Source organism: Contarinia nasturtii, unplaced genomic scaffold, assembly GCF_009176525.2.
Source record: "Contarinia nasturtii isolate CC-2019 unplaced genomic scaffold, AAFC_CNas_1.1 Cnas_scaffold_350, whole genome shotgun sequence".
NCBI lineage: Eukaryota > Metazoa > Arthropoda > Insecta > Diptera > Cecidomyiidae > Contarinia > Contarinia nasturtii.
Genome location: NW_022197705.1, coordinates 1,371,802 through 1,393,221, shown reverse-complemented (window position 1 = coordinate 1,393,221; position 21,420 = coordinate 1,371,802). Strand labels below are relative to the sequence as shown.

General features: G+C 32.5%; 1 protein-coding gene across 2 annotated transcripts; it reads right to left on the bottom strand.

Annotated features, from left to right (window-relative positions):
• Positions 1 to 850: 850 nt before the first annotated feature.
• Positions 851 to 21,372, bottom strand: LOC116338335. Of its 2 annotated transcripts, XM_031763506.1 has the most exons (6): positions 21,040 to 21,372; positions 19,911 to 20,951; positions 8,393 to 11,113; positions 6,704 to 8,311; positions 2,903 to 6,634; positions 851 to 2,823 (listed from the first exon to the last, which is right to left on the bottom strand). In XM_031763506.1, the coding sequence occupies exons 3-6, from the start codon at positions 11,091 to 11,093 to the stop codon at positions 1,517 to 1,519; spliced, it is 9,348 nt and encodes a 3,115-aa protein (XP_031619366.1). In that variant the 5' UTR covers positions 11,094 to 11,113; positions 19,911 to 20,951; positions 21,040 to 21,372; the 3' UTR covers positions 851 to 1,516. The 2 variants fall into 2 exon arrangements, with proteins under 2 accessions (XP_031619366.1, XP_031619367.1); XM_031763507.1 differs by lacking the exons at positions 19,911 to 20,951; positions 21,040 to 21,372 and adding an exon at positions 12,309 to 12,332.
• Positions 21,373 to 21,420: the final 48 nt, after the last annotated feature.

Sequence of the window (21,420 nt, the reverse complement as noted above, 5' to 3'; positions counted from 1 at the left end):
ATGGATGATTGACTGATGTGAATCACATCAAGTGATCATAAGGATATAAAAATCACAAGAAACTGGTGAGAAAAAAAGAAATAACAACCACAAATTAAACAAAATTCTTTTCAACATCGATGTTATGATAACTTCAATTTAAATATGTTTTTTTTTTATTTTAAATCGTTTTTAATTACATTATTTAACACTCCAATATTATTGGATTGGGCACACGGCACAATTGATAACTTGCAATAAGAATAATAATAAATGTCACAATTCTATTAAATGATGTCTTTTTTTTTGGTAATAGGCACTTTGCAATTTTCTTATATGTCTTAATATCAAATAATTATTTCATTTAAATCTGTATTTTGCAATTCTGATTTGATTGACTATGATTTGGTTTATGTACAAATTTCATTTTGGACTTATAAATTGAATTCCATTGTATTAGTGATCTTTTTTAGAAAAGTCTGTATTAAAAATTTGTACTTTGAGAACACGCTGACATAAAAGTAATCGTGTGTCTGTCTCGGCCATTCCATATATTACTTCACATCAGTATGTTTAATGTTTATGAAACTCTAAACATAAAGCAAACTTTTTAAAAATATTTCTATTAAAAAAATCGTCTACATTTCACAAAAACCCTAATGATTTCTTCCGTCTTACTTTTTACTTATTCAAAATGATATTAAAATATTTATTTCCATTTATTACAAGCTCTATCTATTTTTCAACAACATTTTCTTTGCTAAATCCATATAAACTATTTCGAAGTAAAAACTTATAAATTATGAATAAATACCTGTTTTCACTCCTTAAAGCTGTAACTAAGGAAAGCTTGAATTAAAGCCAATTTACAAAAAAAAAAATCCGTATCGTTTTATTCTAATATTTTGTATTGCTATAATTATAGGGCTAAGTTGATAATTTTTCCTTTTAAATTTTAATCCATTAGAAAAATGTAAACGATTAAAAATTCTGTGGTTACGTAACCTGAACCACAGAACTCAAAACTTTGAAAGCGTACATAAAATTGAAAGCACATGCCAGTCAAATTGGGCCAACAGTATTTGGCTTGTGTGTACTACTTACTATAATATATTATATGATCAAAGTGATTACACGAATTGCCTTGAATTCGCAACTCATTTCAAAAACAGATGCTACACACATACATACATCGTTCAAAATGAAATATATATAATTTTTGTTTCTATACCATTTTTATCATACTAAATGATTTGAAGAAGAAAAAAAATGGAAATTTTCCCAAATGTAGTTTATTTCCAATGAATTCATCAAATGAATGGAATGCGAACGGTATTGAACAACAATTACAGTGTGAATATCACAAATTACTGTGCAGCTCTGTTCGTGATCTGTCGCAAGAATTTTCTGTATTTGGCGACCTAATATTCAAATGTCATTTTAAACTAATATCCACAATATTTTTGGTATCAAAAGTTCATCTTTTCACATTTACTGAATTCAAATGCTAAATTTACCGATGTTATTGATTTTTAATTTATTCGAAACGTTTTTGCTTGTACCTTGTTGAAGTGTTGTTGTTATTAGTATTTTGTTGTTGCTCATGTGCATAATTTTCGGCCATATTTTCGATGTTGGTGTTTCGTTGTAGTTTAACATAAGGATTTTTTATCGTATGGCCCATGTCTAGCGGTGCATCCGACGATAGTATTGATGTATTTTGACTTTGCTGCATATATGCTTGAGCACAACTGCTTTCATTGGGTGCAATGCTCGAATAGGATGACATTTGATTCAATTTATTTCTTAACAATTCCTCGTGCATGACGCATCCCATCAATGCATTTTGTTTGATTGTTTCAATGTCAAACATTGGTTTTGGGGTAGGTTTTCTTCGACTATCATTTATCTGGTTGGTTGATTTTCTTGTCGATTTTCGATAACGTTTTGAACGCTTTATTCCATGCCGCGTTGATGATGACGATGAACTAGACGAACTGCTTGATTCCGTACTGCTATCATCGGAATTTGAATTACGTTTATGTGAACGCTTCTTTTTATGATATCGACGTGATTTTTTCTTTGAACTGCATGAACTAGAACTACTACTGCTAACTGATTCACTTGAATTCGAGTTAGAACTATCCGAATCACTGCTGCTTGATGAGGTCGAACTTGGCGATGGTTGTTTATTATAAATTTTCTTTAAAATATCTTCGACTTTCAATTTTTTATGTTTGATGCTATTTGCAAATTTACTGAGAATATTACGTTGGTAGCTACTGATTTCTGCAACGCAAAGGCTATTGCGACGTTGCATTTCACGTATTTTACGTTGTTGTGTTACAACACGATCTAGTTCTAATGGAATGGTATTCATTTCAGACGGCGCCGATATGTTTGGTGTTACATTTCCCGATGATGGTACGTTTGGTGATGGTATATTCAAAGATTGTATATTGATTAACGGTGATTTATTAGACGATGGCAGATTCACTCTTGATAGAACGGAGTTTGATGGTGACGATAATACCGGAGTCGATGGTAAATTCAATGATATACTTGGTGACAGACTTTTTGGTGAAAAATTGTTTGGTGAAAAACTTTTAAGCACATTCGACAGTATATTTGATGGTATACTCTTTTGTATACTGATTGGAATTTTCGGCGAAGTGTTTGATGGCGAACTAAAAGGCGTGCTTGTCGAATGGTTTGTCGCAAATGCAGGTGATTTTCGTTCAACATCGGTGGAAGTTTGACGAGGATCAGATGGTGGAATATCAAATTTACTGTAGTCTGAAACGAATTTATTTAGTTCAGTTCTTTTGGGTTCAGAATTGGATGCTAAAACACAAAATGGAAAACCATAAATTATTAAGTTGGAATCGAAAAATATATGTAATGTTTAGCAAAAAAAAAATACCTGTTGCTATTTCTTTGTTATCTTGCATCGCCATTGGTTTCGGTATTGATAATGTTAAAGGAGAACGACCAAAAGGTGACATGCGTAAATCAAGAGATGGTATTTGAAGTGTTTCAGGATCAGGAAATGACGATATGTCAATTGGTTTTTTTTGCAACGGTGGTGGAATGTTTTTTGACGTATTATTTATGGCCATTTGTGAATAAACCATTGTTTTGGGTGGCGAATTGGAATTTGTTGTTGATGTTAGCTTTTCTTTATACAAAGCAGACGGAAATTCTTTTGGTTTATAAGGGAAATTTCGTTGATATTGTTTGATGTCATAGTTTCTTGGTTGATCAAATCTTCTCCGGCTCCAGTAGCTGTTGGATGAACGCAATTGCATAGGTTCATAAGTATTATTGTTATTCAATGGAGATACTGAATGTGATATTGTTTGAGCTCTCGCCAAGCACCGCCTCCCTGGTTTCGGTTGTAGAATTTTCGTTGATGGCAAAAGCTGTTCGATATCTATAAGCGGCTTAATCGTTGCATTCATATCTGGTTTTGTAAACAATATTTGTTGCTCTTGAGTTGGTGTTGACTCTCTTATGTCAGTCTCTCTGTTGGGTCTTATCACATTTTTCTCTGGTGATTTTTTATCATTATTCTCTGATATTAATGGCATAGACGGTTCAATTTGAATAGAAGGTGACTGGGTATTTTCACTACCAATGACCAATGGCTTTACAACTGAATTTGTAATTCTATCCGAGAATCGTGTTTTTCTTTGAACTTCTTTCTTTTCCACAATCGGTTTTATTGTGGTGGAATCCGCATTTTGTGGGCCAAGCTCCTCGTTGGTTTTATTTATTGCCAATGGGTCTTTGACAGAAGCATATTCATTCTTTGGTGGTGATGGTGATTGGAATCGTTTTGGTTCTATGATAATTTTTAGTGGAGATACCATCGTTGAACACAGGCTTCTTTCTGATAGTGGTTTTTCTTGATTTTTAATTGAAAATTTATTATTATCCATAACATTTTCTGTGGAATCAGCAGCTTTGAAATTCGATTGATCCTTTTCCACTTTGGTTTCATTCAAGTAAGGTGATTGATCTTGTGACAGTGACTGAATTCGATCGGAAAAACGTGTTCGTTTAGGCAATCTGTTATTTTCCTTTGCATTTTTAGGAATGGGCTCTTCAAGGGTTTTCATATTCGTGGTTGATATTTCGGGTAAAACTTCTGCATGTGATTCCTTGACGTTTTCCATTTGTTTCGTTGTTTGTATTTCATTCACTTCATTGTGGACTTTGACCTTAGTCGGGATTTTATATTTTATCGTATTATTTTGGATTTTTTCGGATTGCACACATTTTAACGATGACTTGAGAATTTCTTTTAGGACTTCGGGATTGGATTTCTTACATTCCGGTAATGTGACAGGTTTTTCTTTGATTCTTGTTGACTTTTGAGCATCTTTATTCATCGTAGCCACATCGATATTATTTGACTTCAACAGTTTTGGTGTTGTAACTTTTCTTTTGACAATTTCGAGAGATTCTGAATTTTCTTTTAATGATTTCATTTGGTTGTATGACCGCTTCGATTCTGTACCGTATCGCATTAAAGAACTGTCGATCGATAAGAATCGTGTTCTCTTTGCGGGAATTATTTCCTTTACCGATGCCTTTGTGGGGAATGTAAGTGTTGTACCAGGCGAAATACGCTTCTTTTCAGTCTTATTTACAGCAAACGTTTCAGTCAGTGCCAACGGTTTCTCTTTTGGTTCATTTGTTATTCCTTTTATTGAATTCTTTGTTTTTGATTTCGGTTTTTTCGCTTTTCCCTTGTATTCAGTGATGAACTGTTTTTTCAATGTAATTGGCGGTACTGTTTTCTTTTTGATTCCGTGCTCTTTGGATGATTTGCTTTCAATGGATGGTTTACGTGAACGTGGCTTTTTTACATTCGATAATTCAGAGCGTTCCTCATCGATGCTATTGTTTATGAAAGAACTCAGCATTTCACTAATTTGGCCATCTTCATCGTAACAATATCCATCATCATCAAGGGTGAATTTTGGCCGTTGACAAATCGATAGTTTACGTTTCAATGTACGTTTCTTTGCAATTAATTTTAAAAGATCGCGCGTAATTGATTCCTTATCAGTCTCAGTGATTTTTCTCTTTTTTCCGGAATTTTGAATTAATTCGTTTACGTTCACTATTTTACAAACATGTCTTCTTTCCAATGAATCAACTTTTGTGTTTTCATTCTTTGTGCTTTTCGATTTTTTCCCTATATAATCCGTTTCATCAATTTTCTGTTTGATTTTGTCAGCGATACGGGCCGAACGACGTGTCGCAAGTTTCTTTGGTTTACAACGTTGTTCGGCTTGTTGACGCAATTTCGAAAGTTTTTTCTGCACCTTTTCTTGTACACTTGATTTTTTATTGCAAAAAGACACTTGATATACTTTATATTTTCTCAATAGCTTATTTATAGCAAACATTTTATGATAGCTGAACGGATGAACGTATTTGTTTTGTAAATATTTTTTTAATTTTGCGATTGCAGCAGCCGAATCTTCTTGATTTTCAGACTGCAAAACGGTTTCCTCATACTGAATGCTATCATAAAATCCATTTGGGTCTACATAAAATTCATCTGATTGAATTTCGATCGATTCGTTTAATTGATTATCTTCGGGTAACGGTGAGGAGAGAATATTTTGCAATGCAACACATTGATCACGGAAACTGGAATTATCTGTGGCACATTCTTTTGTTTCAAGTGTATGCATATCGATTGAATCACCATTGAATAGATTTGCTAGCTCTCTTTCATCAAACTCACCATCCAAGCACAAATATACACCATCATCATCGTTTGAACTTTGATCTTCAGTCATAAACTCTTCTTCGGGAACAAAACAAATCAATGGAATTTCCATTCCAGCGGTGGCCAAAGTATGTTCACATAAACATTTCAACGTTGGAACTTCATATTGAATGATCATGGAATGAGCATTGAGTACTTCTTTACAAATATCTTTCAGCGCTGTTGGATTATATATTTCAACTTCATTCATTTTCTCTACTTCCTCCATTTGATTCGCTACATTTTCTGCAATAGGAGATGAATCGTTGTTTTCATTTTGCTCAACAATTTTATTAACCATTGAGTTGACCACAATTTCATCACATGAGCTGGATTCACTAGACCAATCATCCACAATTTGCTGTTTTATGCTACTTTTTATACTTTCAGTGAATTCATTTACTTGATCAGTTATTTGTTTAGTGTCATTGTTTGTTTTATTGAAATCACTATTATCATTTTCATCGGTTTCGTCGTCGTCGCTATCATCTGAATCACTTGAATCACTAGAACTTTCACTTTCACTGCTTGATTGGGATTCACTTGAGCTAACTTTTCGTGCGCCACCCGTAATAACTCCTTTCTGTGAACTTCTTATGGACGATGTGTCCGTTTCGGAGTCACTTGAATTACACGTAATTATATCGCTTTTAATATTGGTGTTTTTCGTTTGATTTTCAGTTTCATTGCATTTCTTCAAATCATCAACGCAAATTTGGGCCAAATTTTTCAAAGATTTCACCGGAGATTCAGTTGAAGAATAATCCATGATTTCAGTCATATTTAAAGATGATTGAGTTCCATTTGAGTTTGCCCTTTGAATAACTGATTGCTCTTCAATTTGTGGTAGCTTATCGACAGAGGAAGCTAGAAAAATATGAAAACGGATTTTATTTAGTAATTTAATATAAGAATAATGTTCACAATAAAACAAACCTTCAACAAATGTTTCGTTGATTTTTTCCGTAACGTTCATTTCGGATATATAACCTGTGCTTGGCGTATCCAATTGACTGACCATATAAAGATGATTGAATTTCTCAATGGCTAATTTACATATGTCCTGAAGTGGCTTTACATTAAACGAATAAATTGTATTTGCTACCTCACGTGCAAGCTCTTGAAGTGTTGGTACTTTGTTGGCGCATGTATCATGTACAATATCCAAAGCGACAATTTTTCGTTTTGATTCCAATTCTTTAACAATTGGTTTCAAATTTGATGACATATTTAATTGATTTAATCGTACCGCTTGTTTTGCTAAGGCACATAGACTTGGTATACTTAATAGCAGGTTGGGATTTTTGGTACACACTTCCACCAGTTCTGGAATTTCATCATCATTTTCATCGTCATCAGTGTCGATGACGATAATATCGTCCTTCGAATCTACGACTTTATTGCTATGCGTATGCTTTGGCTCTTCACTTTCATTTTTTGTGGTCGAGCAATCTGGTGATATTTCATCGTTTTCTGTTGTATTAATTACATTTTCTTTGAAGTAACTACGAAATTCTCTGGTGTTGAAAGTTTTTACACAATAATTTTGTAACGTATCGATTGAAATGTCAGCATAAGTGTCACTTTTTGGTGGAATGTTATCATCTCCATTTTCTTGTTTTTCAGCTTCTTTTTTTGTTTCTTCCTGTTTTGTTTCTTCTTTTTTTATTGATTCTTTTTCCTGTTCGTTCTCTTCTTCAATTTCAATAATTTCTATAGGTTCAACAATTTTGGAATCGATAACATTTCCAACGTTTCCAATTCCTTCATCGTTTTTAACATCCTTTACATTATCAGTACATTCATGATCACTAACTTTATCTGTACCTGCTATATGTTTTTTCGCCATTTCACAATCGCTATCATTTTTGCTGTTAACTTCCAAAGGCTGATGTTCGGTTAATTTCAGTATTTCAGCCAAAGGACTAGGGATAAGGTCATATTCACCATCATCGGTACACATTGAAAATTCCCCAATAAATTCATTGATATTGTCATTACTGTTCACTGAAAGGTCATCGGTCATTTCTTTGCTATGCACAGACAGATCAACAGCTCTTGTCATTTCCGAATCAAAATCATGGGCTGGTGATAAAGATCTCAATGGTGTCGATAAATCACTATTATGTTCATTTGAAGGAGCTTGTTGGCATGCCAGTGCTTGTTTTTGTTTATTACGCATTTGATCTCGTTTGCGATACTTTTTCAACAATTTTTTAACAATCAAAGTATTTCTCGTTTCTGTCAATATATCCTGAGGAACATCTTTATCATTCGCATCTCTCTCACCAAATTCATCTTTAGTAAGTTGTGGCTTATGAATTAGATGCTGTTCTCCGACGATTTTAACGGGTACATTTACATTCGGTACATTATGTTCATGGCATTGATTTGTTGATGATAATGGTGGCGGTGGTAGTACAATATTATCAGGTAATCTATTCACAACACTGAGATGTCTGTATTTATTGAGATCAGACAGTGGAACTTCGATTGAATCAAGAATGTACAGTTTTTCGGATGATTTTGGAACTTCTTGAATTACTAAAATTAAATGGAATATTAAAATAATTTATACTTTAATCGTGTCTTTAACAACAACAACTAGAAAATAAATCCCCTTACCATTTGCTCGTTCAAAAGATTCCGCTTCGTCGTCTCCTTTGGGTTTCGGTATATCAACAATAATATCGGGCAAGTTTTGGCTTTCGTTATCGATACAGATGCCCACTTGAAATTTTGGTGGCACCGTTGATGCATTGTTTAGTATAGAAACTCCAGGACATGGTATTGCCATTGATGAATACAAATTACTATGCGGTGGTTGTAAAACTGGCTGAACAATTACTGGCACATTTTCGTTTATCCTATTCGATTTTTCTAGACGCATCATGCTATTTATCAAATGCGGTGGTTCCCTTGCAGCCAAATATAAGTTTTGATTGTTGGACGCCTTTTTAGATGTTGCATCTATTTCGCCATCTTCATCTTCATTCCATGTAGATAGATAATCTCGAATGCTCTGTTTTTTCGGATGCATATGCGTTGTGGTTGATGATAATGATGATGACGTAGATGTCGCTGTCGATGAAGACGACGATACAGACTTTTTCCATTGATATTGTAACCGATAGCAGTCGGTATTGTACGAAGATTCACTATTATAAACGTAGGAATTTTTATTGCTTTCGATTGCATTTTGACTAGAGCCGTTATCTTTTGGTTGTCGTTGATCACCCTGTATATGTACCACTGGTATTTTTTGTCCGAACTCATTAACACGATGATGTAACGTTGAATTTGACAACATTGTTCCCGATACTTTGGATATTTTCGAACTATTGATTTGTTCCTCGAGATCAATTACACTATATTTGTTTGGTTGTGCTTGCAAAGGTTTTTCTGAACACACTTTATCTTGGACAATGTGCACATCATTTGAATGCATTCCTAAGTGAGCAGACTGATTTGATTTCATTGACGGATAGTAATTACCATTTTGGAGTCTTGAATACAAAATCTGCGATGTGTATGGACTTTGCTGATGATGGTATTGATTTGATGGCTGGCAAAGCTCCTTATTGTTGTTATTAAACAAAGACGATGGTAAAATTGAGTTTCCATGCATCGAGGTCGCATCATAGTTACTTGAGATCAGTTGTGAGGAACTTGGATTTATCGGTACAGGCTGTTGAACAACGGTCGTCGTTGAGGTGGTTGCTACATCTGACGTAGAGACTGATTGTGACGTTTGCGATGTCAATTGTACATGTGCTGTAGCATTATTATTGTACACATTTAAACCTGGATTGTGATTGTACAGAAGTTGCTTCGATGATGCTTTGGGCGAATAAAATGGTACCGAACTCGAATGAGCCGAAGGGAAAGAATATTGTGTATACTCTTCAAAGCCAGTTGAATCAATATAATTTGAACTGTACATCGAATTGTACTGACGAAAATTTCGTCGATCATATGCATTATCAAAATCATGTGCCAGTGAATACGAATCTTCTAAAGGATTTTGTGTTTGTGGCTTTGGTAGCGTAGGATGGTTATTGTTCGAATGATTCGTACTAACTCCACTTGCCGCATTCACAATATTGCCTCGTGCGTAACTGTACGGATTCTGATATGTTATTTGACCTTGTTTGTACGTATTTGAGGGTGTTGGTCTTACTACATTTTGTCGATTTAAATAATTGGACGCTACACTTTCATCGAGTGATGCTTGATAGGCAGGTGTGGGCAAGAAATTTCTATGATGCGAAACACTATTTTGATGTTGTGTCAAATAATGTGGATGATGGCCATAGTTCAACGGATAACTATTCGCACTTAAATAATGTGAATTTGTGTGACCACTTCCAGGTGTGCTCACATTAATTGCATAAGCTGGATTTGAATATCGGGCGGCCGAAATTGGTTCTGGACAATATAATTCTGTGTTTTTATGATTCGTTGAACTATTTAAATACATTCCACGGTTTGCGGATGAAGGAGATTTTTCCAAAGTGGATACAGTCTTATTGTTGTTCGCATAGATAGGATATGGTTGAACATATTTTGCGTAATTGATCGGCGAGTTTGAAGATACCGAAGCGGTTGCATTGTATGCATTCACTGGTTTGATCACACTTGTTTTTGCCGATATCTTACCGTTATTATTTACATTATTACTGACTCTTTTTACGGTCGGTTGTACAATATGCTCCACCGGTGTGAATGCTGTTGCTGAGTTCAATGATGTTCGATTTTGGGCTGTCGGTGATGGTATAATCGAGCCACTTGGATAATTTTGATTCAGAGTCTTATGGTAATCAGCACTGTATGATCCATAGTTTATGTTAGAATGATAGGCCCTTGCGTGTGAGCTATTACTTGTTACAGCTATAACTGGAACATGCGCCGAGTTCGTTGTATTTTCATATGACTTACTACTAAAGGCACTAACGTGTTTGGTGTTATTACAATCAGATGTATTTGACGAAGCTGATGACACATTTTGTACAGTATTGTCCGAAATGTACGAATAAAATCTACTGTACGACCCTGCATTGTATTCATTTGTTGATGGATTTGCGGTCAAATTGTTGTTTGTGGATCGTGATAAATTGGCGACCGTTGATGGTGTATTTGATAAATCACTGCATACATTATTTGTGGCTGTGGAACTGCTATTGAAATTTAAACTGGTCGAGTGATGCAGTGAGGTGTGCTCGCCGATATCTGTTGCTTGATATTCGGATCCCGAATTGCCGAAAGCCGTCTGATAATTCAGAGAGCCGGCATTGTGTTTTCCGTAGTAGAAATTCTGTTGATCCATGCTGCATTATTGGTTATTTTCTATTGAGGAAGAAAAAAAGAGAAGGAATAAGAATCGTGATCATTAAAAAAAATCGGAATAAAAAAATATAGACTTTATAAAAAAATCGATGTATTTCAATCCGAGTCAATGGTTACTTAAAATCTGACCTCGATATCTACAGTTAACTAATCTTATTTACGACATAACATTTAAATGTACATCGATAATTCCTTCAAATTTTACACTGATTATCACTGACAAAGTCCAATTGTCGAAAATGTTTTGTTTTTCATGATAATGTTCTTTCGTTTAATCATATTAATGGGGATTGGGAGATATTTCACTGATAATGTATCATTATGTGTGTATTGTATTGTCAGTATTGATTGACTGCCGCTTTAAAATCATAAACTCAGTGAATTGCCCCCATCAAATAACATGTCAAACGTTTTACAGCTATTTAAAAGGAAATATTCCTTGTAATTTCAACTTGATTTTTTGATTTCACTTTTAAATTTTTACTTTTCTCAATCTAATAATAAACACACTCACATCACTCAGTTAGTATAACATTTATAGAAATTGTAATTATTTTTATTCAAATGTGCATTGGTTGTGTTCACAATTAAAACGTGTTTGTGAATAAATTCCAAATTCGTTGGATTGAAATTTTGTGGTAAATTTTTGAGTGTTTCAAACAATTATACAAGTGTTACTATTACAGTATCAATTTATTTATTCACAGTTAATTTTCATAGTTTTTGTTTAATTGGTAGGTCTATTTTCCTTTATAATAGATACTCAACATGAACGGACCAATCAAAATTAGTTGAGGTTTTCGGTTTGCATTTGAAAGCGCTCTTCAATATTCCGAATAATTTATAAGCTTCAAATTGGGTGCTTTGTTCTATGCTCAGCATATACTTATATTATCGCTTATCACAGCAACTCATTCAAACCCAAAACATGTGTTAATTTCTCAATCTCAATAATCAGTCTTATAATGACATATTTCTACTGAAAACTCAGTAAAATGTTCTGAAAAGGAAGTTTGATTTCAAATGCTTAAATGGAAATGAAATATACAATGAAACCAAAAGTGCAATTATATTGTTTCCAAATCGTGACGGCCGAAAGTAATTGTTCGAATGAATGATTTTTATTTTGATAATATTTTTTTTGTATTATGGTGATAAATTTTTAGCTAAAAAATGATCAAGAATTGTGACAAACCGCTATTCCCTGCGCCTGTATTCGATTAAAAACTCAAACTGAATTCTTGCTCATTAATTTCAGGCGCAAGCAATATAAGCAGCGAGCAATGATTATTATCAAAGAAGAAAAAAAAACTACCAATCAAAAATGCGTATCAGTCGATTTGGATTTTCCGAGAGAGATTACGTTTCAATATATATATATTGTATATTTTTTAATTTCATTGTCATTTTATCGTACGAAAGATGTGCTGAAAACGAAAGCTCATTAGCTCAATTCACTCCAGATACATTAAGCGCAAGCCACATGTAATAAACAAGCGATAAAAATCAGTTTATCTCATTTTTTCGCTTTTTTGACACGATAAATATTCAATATGAAGGTAAACTCATTTATACCATATCAACTCTATATACTTTTTTATCAGAACAGTTAGACTTTTTTTTAGTAATTTTGCTGATCAAATTCAACGCAACACATTTTTGTTTTCGTTTCGCTTGGTTGGAAATGTACAAATTCATCAAGATTTCATGGTTGACACAACACTGAATGAGATTTTAGTACATTATATTATATGTCCAAACAATCGCACATTGACACGTCAGCATTTTATTTCTGAACCGAAGCGAACGCTTTATCGTCTGTACAGTTTTTTTTTTTTCATCTATCATAAAGGCATTCACATGGAACATTTCTCCACATTTTAGCACTTCAAAGAATGCGCGAGCCGAATGAAGCAAACATATCCAGAGCTATCGTCACACGTGGTATTGTTGATTATCGTATAAATTATATTAAAATCAAACAATCTAAGTTTATTTGATAGTTTATTTTTTTTAATTATAATTTTTCCGTCGATATTTTTTTTTGTATATTAAGTCAACTGCATTCGAATTTTTCATATGTTTTATTGAAAATCAATGTTAGTAGATCAAATATGTGCACATGTATCGCGTTTTCATCCCAAAGTGTTTTACGTAATGATATTTTTATAGCAGCAAATTTTACCTCCACATCAAGCTGTAAATTGGGTCAGGGTCCGTGGACATGGAAATATTTATGTTTTGATTCTGACCATTATCACAATAAAAATCTAGTGGATCATTTTAATTGCAAGTACCTATATCACGCACAGGGAATTCAATAGATTTTTTTAAAATTAAATCTACTACCATGAAAACTGGAAAAATATTGTGTAAACTTAAACTTAAACTATGTGGAAGTTGTTTATAACCGCAATTGTCAATATTATCGGTGAATCTACAGCAGACACATTTCATATAACTGCATTGAAATAGAATAACGAAATTCACCATGCAAAAATTACCGGAAAAAAAAAATATATATGTAAAATATAATCACCAGTGAATAAATTTTATGATTCAAGTTCAATCCTGTTTTCGTTACTAAGTCAACAATCAGGTTTTTAATATGATGTAGATGGTCTGCGAGTCATTATAGAGTGAATATTTATAGAACTAAATATTTTAAAACAAACAAATTGAATAAAAATGAATAAAATGAAAATGTGCGACGCAGAACACTCTCGTTCTCTTACTTTTTCTTTCGTTTATAAACAGCTTTTAATCAACAAAATTTCTTGATATCTCCAATACATACATATATTCTGTTTTTTTTTCTGCTGGTTTATTCCTCGTAATCAAAATCACATTTTAAGAACAACGAAAAAAAGTCAAATACATTCGGTTTCAATATAATAATCTATCTTGAACGTTGATAAGACTCACATTCTTCGCCTGTTGCCCTATTAACGTTTCGACCACACACTAAAAAAATGAGTTTCAAAAACAAGTTCAACTAACTTTTAACTACAAAGAAACAGTATTTTTTAAAATTTTATTAAGAATTTTGTGAGTACGTTTATCGTCAGCCATGGATAGTGGTGCATCAAATGAATGGAGGACCTTTTGAGAACAGTTAATAATTATACATTCGAATCAATCTTTTTATTTTTTCTTTCTCATTTTAGAGAGACATGAGAGACCATATCGGTTCAATCAGTACTTATCAAACACGTTGGCACATTTTGGTATAACAATTTTAAGTCGACATTCAAATTTGGAGCAATAATAATTTCTATTTGATGACATATTGAAACTAATAAAATAATATAATAATGACACATATGCGGTCGTTGGACATCCATATAGTGAAATTCAAGTCATTATTATTACCATCATTTTGACGTTTATTTATAAACGTGAATAACATCGATGGATCGAGAATAAACTAATAAACCATTTGTATAGAAGCTGGTGTGAGCGCATGCAATCAATAAGCTGGATATATCTGATTCGCCTAATGGCATTACCTGTAGTTTTTCAACTAAAATGACCATTAAGCTTACATTTTGTGTTCCTGAAATAATAATTTATTCAATACTTCCATACTGACTCATATCATTGGTCGAGTGCAATTATTTTATTTCAGATTCCTAGATATAGGTGCTGTATTGTGACCACGTCATTGGTGAATATGAATATACCAAATGGATTTTAAATGGATGGGTCTTGATTCGATTTTTGTATACTATATTTATTTATTTTGTTTATTTCATATTAATTTGTTTTCTTTGCCAGAATAAAAGAGAGAGAGAGAGAGAGAGAGAGAGAGAGAGAGAGAGAGGGAGAGAGAGGGAGAGAGTACTTTACTCTGTATGGTTTTGTGCTGGATACAATTGTGTCAATAACATATAGACTACATTTTCAGACGGAATATATTTTCTACAATGTTTTGTATAGCTGCCTGTAAAATGAAAATTAACGAATATGTTGTTTTATTTTCTCGTTCATTCTCTAGCTGAGAGTCGTTCAATCTCTTTTGTATATCTAAACGGACATTTTTTTCATCGAATCAAGTTGCTTACTAACGCATTTATTCTACCAAAAGTTCCAGAACAAAACACTTGTGAAATACTATTATCGATCGGTGAATTCGTTTTTCATGACAAAACTGTTTTATCACAGAAATACAGGTCGTGAAGAATAATTTCATTTTTGCAAACAGTTCAAATTTTTAAAATTATTTATTTCAAAATATTTTATAAATAAATCGATTTCCATATCCACGTGTTAAAGCGCAAGTGACCAATTGTTGGTTATCAGAAATTCACATCACCATCATTTTCTGGCATGAATTGTGGCCATTGCACGCAAAGCAAAAAAGAAATGAAGAGTGAGGATTTTCATGTAAACATTAATAATAATTCAAACGTGAATAAAAATCATTTACATTCAAATGAACGAATGTTCAATTTCCCTTTCACTGGTCAATAAAATAGAGTATAACTTTCAATTTAACCTCTTTTTTCCAGTTTGAATAATTTTCTTAGTTTTTTTCTCAGAAAAAAAAACTGTTTTGTTCAAAAATAGGTCAGAAGCAAACGAAAATTCCATTGGAATATGTTTAGCGTGCTGATTACACAATTTAACCGACTTTTTGATCACTTCTCGGTTGACTGTCAACTGATCCGATTCAATGATGGTAATTTTTCTGTTCATACATTTTATGTTTGCTGAGAGAGTAAGTGTATAAATATTATGTTTAAGCTTAATATGCATATAAAGTTCTTACATCACACTTTTTTCCAGTGTAAATAACAAAATGAAAGAAATTGAAGAAAAGACGTGAATAAACAAACATTTGAAACACACAAACGAGTGTCAGCATAATTTCTTGTTCAAGAACAAAACGTTGCTTCGCTTTTGTTTATTTCTGTATTTGAAACGACGGTATTATGGCTTCGATACGCAATTGTAAATTTGTCGTGTGTTATACGTTGCTCAGTTCTCAAATTACCTGCATTTGCGTTGTGCACTATATGAGATAATTATTGTACTCATACGTTTACTCATTTTTTTAAGTGTTTATATTTGTGTGTTTATGTCTGCGTATCTGTCCATGTATACGCTTCAAATGTATTGTATATTTCAGACAACACGCTTGATAAATCTCTAGCACAATGGGACATAATTGTATAATGTGTGTTGTGCATTGGGAATTGGTTTTATGAAATTATATTATTTATGCATATTGAAAATTGTCAAGTGGTTTTATTTTAAATAAAAGTAGAAACACATATATGCACAATGCATACGTGTAAGCGTATCATAAAAAAAAATTCTACAATTATCGAATAGGTCGATTTGTGGGAGAAATGCATCTCTGATTAAAGCGAAAAAACTACGTTTATATGCACTGTTGTGTTCATGTTCAACAGTGTATCGAAAAATGAGCAACGCAATAACAACACTAATAAATTATTTATATGGAATCCAAACCGAATTAAAAATTGGACTTACACATTTTGAATGCCGATAAAATTTTAAAGTTCTTTCGATTTTTTTGGTACTATTTTTCGTTTTGTTCCTTTATCGGCAAATCAAAAAGTTGGTATACTTTGTCCGAATCATGCCGCAAATGTCACTTCGCTCGGTTATAAATTTAATGAGTAGCACGAAAAATAGTTTAATCGATTTGATTATATTACATAAAATTGGCAAATCCGAGCAAATGTGATAACATTTTATTTATTTTTCGTTCAACATTTTCTTCACGATCGATAGAAATTTATTCCACAATTTATAACGTATTTTCGGTAAATTATAAATTCTTTTTTAAAATGGGTGCATTATATACGTGTTCTATAAATATGATTTTTATGGGAAAGCACGGTGATACTAACAATTGATACGATAAAAAAGAACCAGATGTGTGGATTCAACTATTTTATGTACGAATTTCGTAAGGAAAACTTGAAGAAATCACGTTGAACGAATGGCAAAATCATACAGATATGCATTTCAATATTCGTTCTATAGAGCAAAAATACAAATCATTCAAGCGAACAGAAACGGGCACTAAAAATGAAAATAATTTTTTTGCTGAGCCAAAGTCGTCTGTCATTGTCATTCACTTATATTCGTGATTATCACCGATAATAATCACATTTTGTTTCCTTGCGAAATTGCTTATGTTTATGTTTGCGTGCACATTCGTTTGTTTGTTTGATTTTACTCACATTTGTCTGATTCTTTACATATATATATTTTTTTTTTACTTTTATGCCAACTTGATCATATGAACTGAACCATTATATAATATAAGAGTTAGTTCCAAACAAAATACACTATGATTGTTAACTATGGTTTCCCCACTATTAAAACAAGTGTGAGTATGTATTGTGAGCGGTATCTATATTCTACATACGGGCGCAATTTTTTTGTTGATTTTTCAATACAGAGACACTTTAAATATTCATATCATCACAGAAATAAACAGAACATCAACAACGTCTGGTGTTATGTGTAGTTTCAAACTTAAAACGGTAACAATAATACGCAAGCCAAGTGAATATATGAAGACACAGAAACGAAATATGTTGAAATGTGCGAATTCATTTTCGAATCACAAAATGATTGCTTCAAATAACAAGCAAAAAAAGAATGAGTATATATTTGTTCTCTTTCTATCACCCAATCCAGTATCGTTGGGGTAAAATAACAACAAAAAAAACGTTGGTTTTTATCTCAAATTTGGTAAGACAGTTAGTGTGTTTTATCAATAATTTTTATATACTTCTTTGTCTCTGTATACTGTTTCGTTTTTTTTATGGTTGTGCTATTTTGATGTTTTCGTTGTTTTTTTTTCTGCATTGCCACACGTCATAGCCCCTGAGTTCATTGTTCAAAATGCATTTTAAACAAAAAAGTTTATTTGCAAATTTGTGAGAATACCGCACATTGATTATGATTGACGCGACACCAGCCGTAGAAACTTAGTTATTGGAATAATGGAGTACACATACCAATACATTTAATAAACATGAAAAATGGTATGGTTGCAATGAGCAATCGCTTATTATTTGATACATATGTTTTAGAAGGCAGTCTTTTTTTTATTGACTCGATGAAAGCAGATTTTTGATGAATGTTTTTGGCAAATGAATGTTGCAGTGGTATTTGCGAATAAAATAGAAAATTGACGACAAAAATAATAGTTTTGTCACACTTATTCACAAAATAAAATAAAATAAAATCTGTGATTCCAAATTTTCAAACGGAATTTCAGAAAAATAGCAACACATTTATCGACATTTGTAGATGCAAATTTCCACAAATTTCGTATCAACAAAATTACTGTCTTGGCTCTTGTTGGGGGAAAATTTTAAATTTGAATATAAATTCGATTGACTAACTGAGTTTAATGGCAGAACAGAGGGGAATTGGATTCGAATCATACACATATCCATCATTGGACTACTTCGATTCACGTATTTCATAAAAGATTAATTTGACGCGGCATTTATAATTTTCCATATATTCATATCAATATTCTGATGTACAGTTCTCAATTTTGATTCAAAAGAGCTTCTTTTACTCGACTTATTGCCCGCTTTTCCGTAAATTATCAGATATGGCATTTTCCACTAGTGTCGAAGTAGCCACGAAGCAATCACCCATAAAATTTGACGAGTTTTTTTTTCTGGTGTTAAAATGACATTTTTCATCACCATACCATTAATACATGTATTTCAAATTGTTTTCGAACACTTCAGCGAGGAAATGGAACAATAATATTATTATAATATGTTGCAGTATGAACTGCATACAAATAATTATCTATACCATTTTTTTTTTTTGGATTGAATAATGCCAATCAAATCGATTTTTTTCTTTTTTTCTTTCTCTCTCTCACTCTTGTTCGTTTTGCATACGTCAAATACGGTGGCAATATATATTGAGAATTGACACAAACTGTATGTAATGTGCACGCTACTACTGACCGGTAAAATATTTATACATTTATAAGAAAAAAACACAAAGCTAAAATACGAATAAAAAAAAGAACAGACACTGACAATAGTTCCATATTCACGCACAATTGAATTGTTATTCGGCATGATTGTATACACGAACAAAAGAAAATAACCGAAAATGATGGTTTTCGGAGAATGAGAAAAATAACACATATGTGGTGGAACCAGTATGTCGACTACCAAAACATTTGCTATCACACTCACTTCACCAAGATTGCTTTCAGTCATATTAAAATTAAAATAAAACAAATACCATTCCAAATATTATACACCACACACTCAATTTATTGTGAGCTCAGGCACACACATGATTCAATTATATCAATCTGAGTCCAAGTTAAAATTCATGGAAGAATTTTTGTGAACAACCGATAAAATGAATATTCCGATAATTTTTGGATAAAAATTCAAAATGAGCCCGAAGTAACCACGAAACTTTACCTCTCACACATTATCATCATTCATTCATAGTTAAAATATGAACCTCGTATTTATGAACATTTATGTTTTTATTTTTCATTAATTTTATTGTTGTTGATTTTGTTGTTTGTGATAAACTATTTAAAAAAAAAAAACAGTAATAAATATATAACATGGTCACAAGCACTTTAACTTATGATTCACTTCCTTTCGGATATGAGTTTCCTTTGAAGAAGATTTCATTCCGATTTATTTTATTATTTACGTTGATGAATTCAGATATGTGTGATCAAATTCATTTTATTTTCAAAACATCGATAAAACACACACATTTTGTGATTCACACAGATGATGATACTTACTTGTTTTTCTTTAACGTAAGACGTAAAAAATCGACACTGCGTCTTCCATTTATTTCGTCAATCAAAACGTCTCAATCAACACATGCAGCGATGATAAGCTTCTGATCATTCATTTAGTTTCTTCTTCTTCTTCTAAAATCGAAAATTCTTTTTTCTCATATAGTATTTTCCTTTGGATTTCTTTTCTCAACTGCACTTTGCTGAATTTTTTCTCTGCTGATAGAATATATATAGTATTTTTGTTTATTTTGAAAAATAAAGTAGAAAAAACTGTATTATTTGGGGCGAAAAGTTGCAAACCACATAAACCTAAATGGTTTAAGTGTGACAAAATTCACGGTATTGTATCTTGTTTTCTTCCTAACACGTTATTTCATTTAGATGGTTAAATTTTTCCACAAAAATGTGCTTTTCAGTATATTAGTTTTACTTTTCGCCCGTATTCTCCCTCTTTATTTTATATTCTTTTATTATTTCATTTGTCATTTAGTTTTCTAAATATTTTTTGGTTCACTGTAAAACTAAATGATATCGTATAATTGGTATGTTTTTTTTTTTCTTTCGTTAGCTCGTTATTCACTTCATTTTGTGGTTCTGTTGTTCGCTCCGTTTATTTGTCGCTACTGTGTGGCCCTTTGCATTTAGCGATTGATTATGTGTAGTTGAACATTGATGTGTTATGTATTGTAATGCGTGGCGAACGTTTGTCTCTCTTTATTTCATCACTGTATTGCCGGATATATATGTCGGTTTCTTTTTCGTATTTCCCAACGGTATATGGCGACGACGATGTGTATGCACGTCGTGCGCGCTATGTGACATATACACAAATACAAAAATATTCAATTTTTTATTGTTGTGTGTTCGGTCCTTAATACATTTTTTCATGCTGTCTTTTTTATTCGTTCGTTTTTATTTCAGTGTCTTCGATGATACACACGGTTCCAGTGCAAATACGACTGTAAATGCATTTAAGGTGCTAACTGCAAGCACATCGGTGCTTCATTAGATGTACACACCATACTCTGTATTCATACACAGCTTGACGAAACACCAACAGGCACCAAATATAATGAATATAAATAAATAGTGCATTAATCGAATCGTATATTCTATCAATTTTACTCACAATAAGAATCCGAATAATTTACACACAGCAGCCCAATAACATATATGACACTTGAAAAAACCATTTCGTTTTTTCTCACTACGTCATATGTATTTATGAATCTACATACGATCGTCAGTCAATATTGTATGTGTACAGATCGGTACCGATTTTTTTCCTTCTCTTTTCGTTTTGATGTTTCGAATTAAACGTTTTCAGCTTCAATATTTTTATTGTCTTATTTAAAGTTAAAAACGAAATGAATTTGCCATTTAGCAAAACAAAATGAATAAACGTATATCAATGAAAGAGAAAAATAAAACTGAAAACGACAGCTCGTCGTTCACTTTCAAACACAAAAGAACTGTACTCTGTTATGACAAAAACGACACATGACGAACT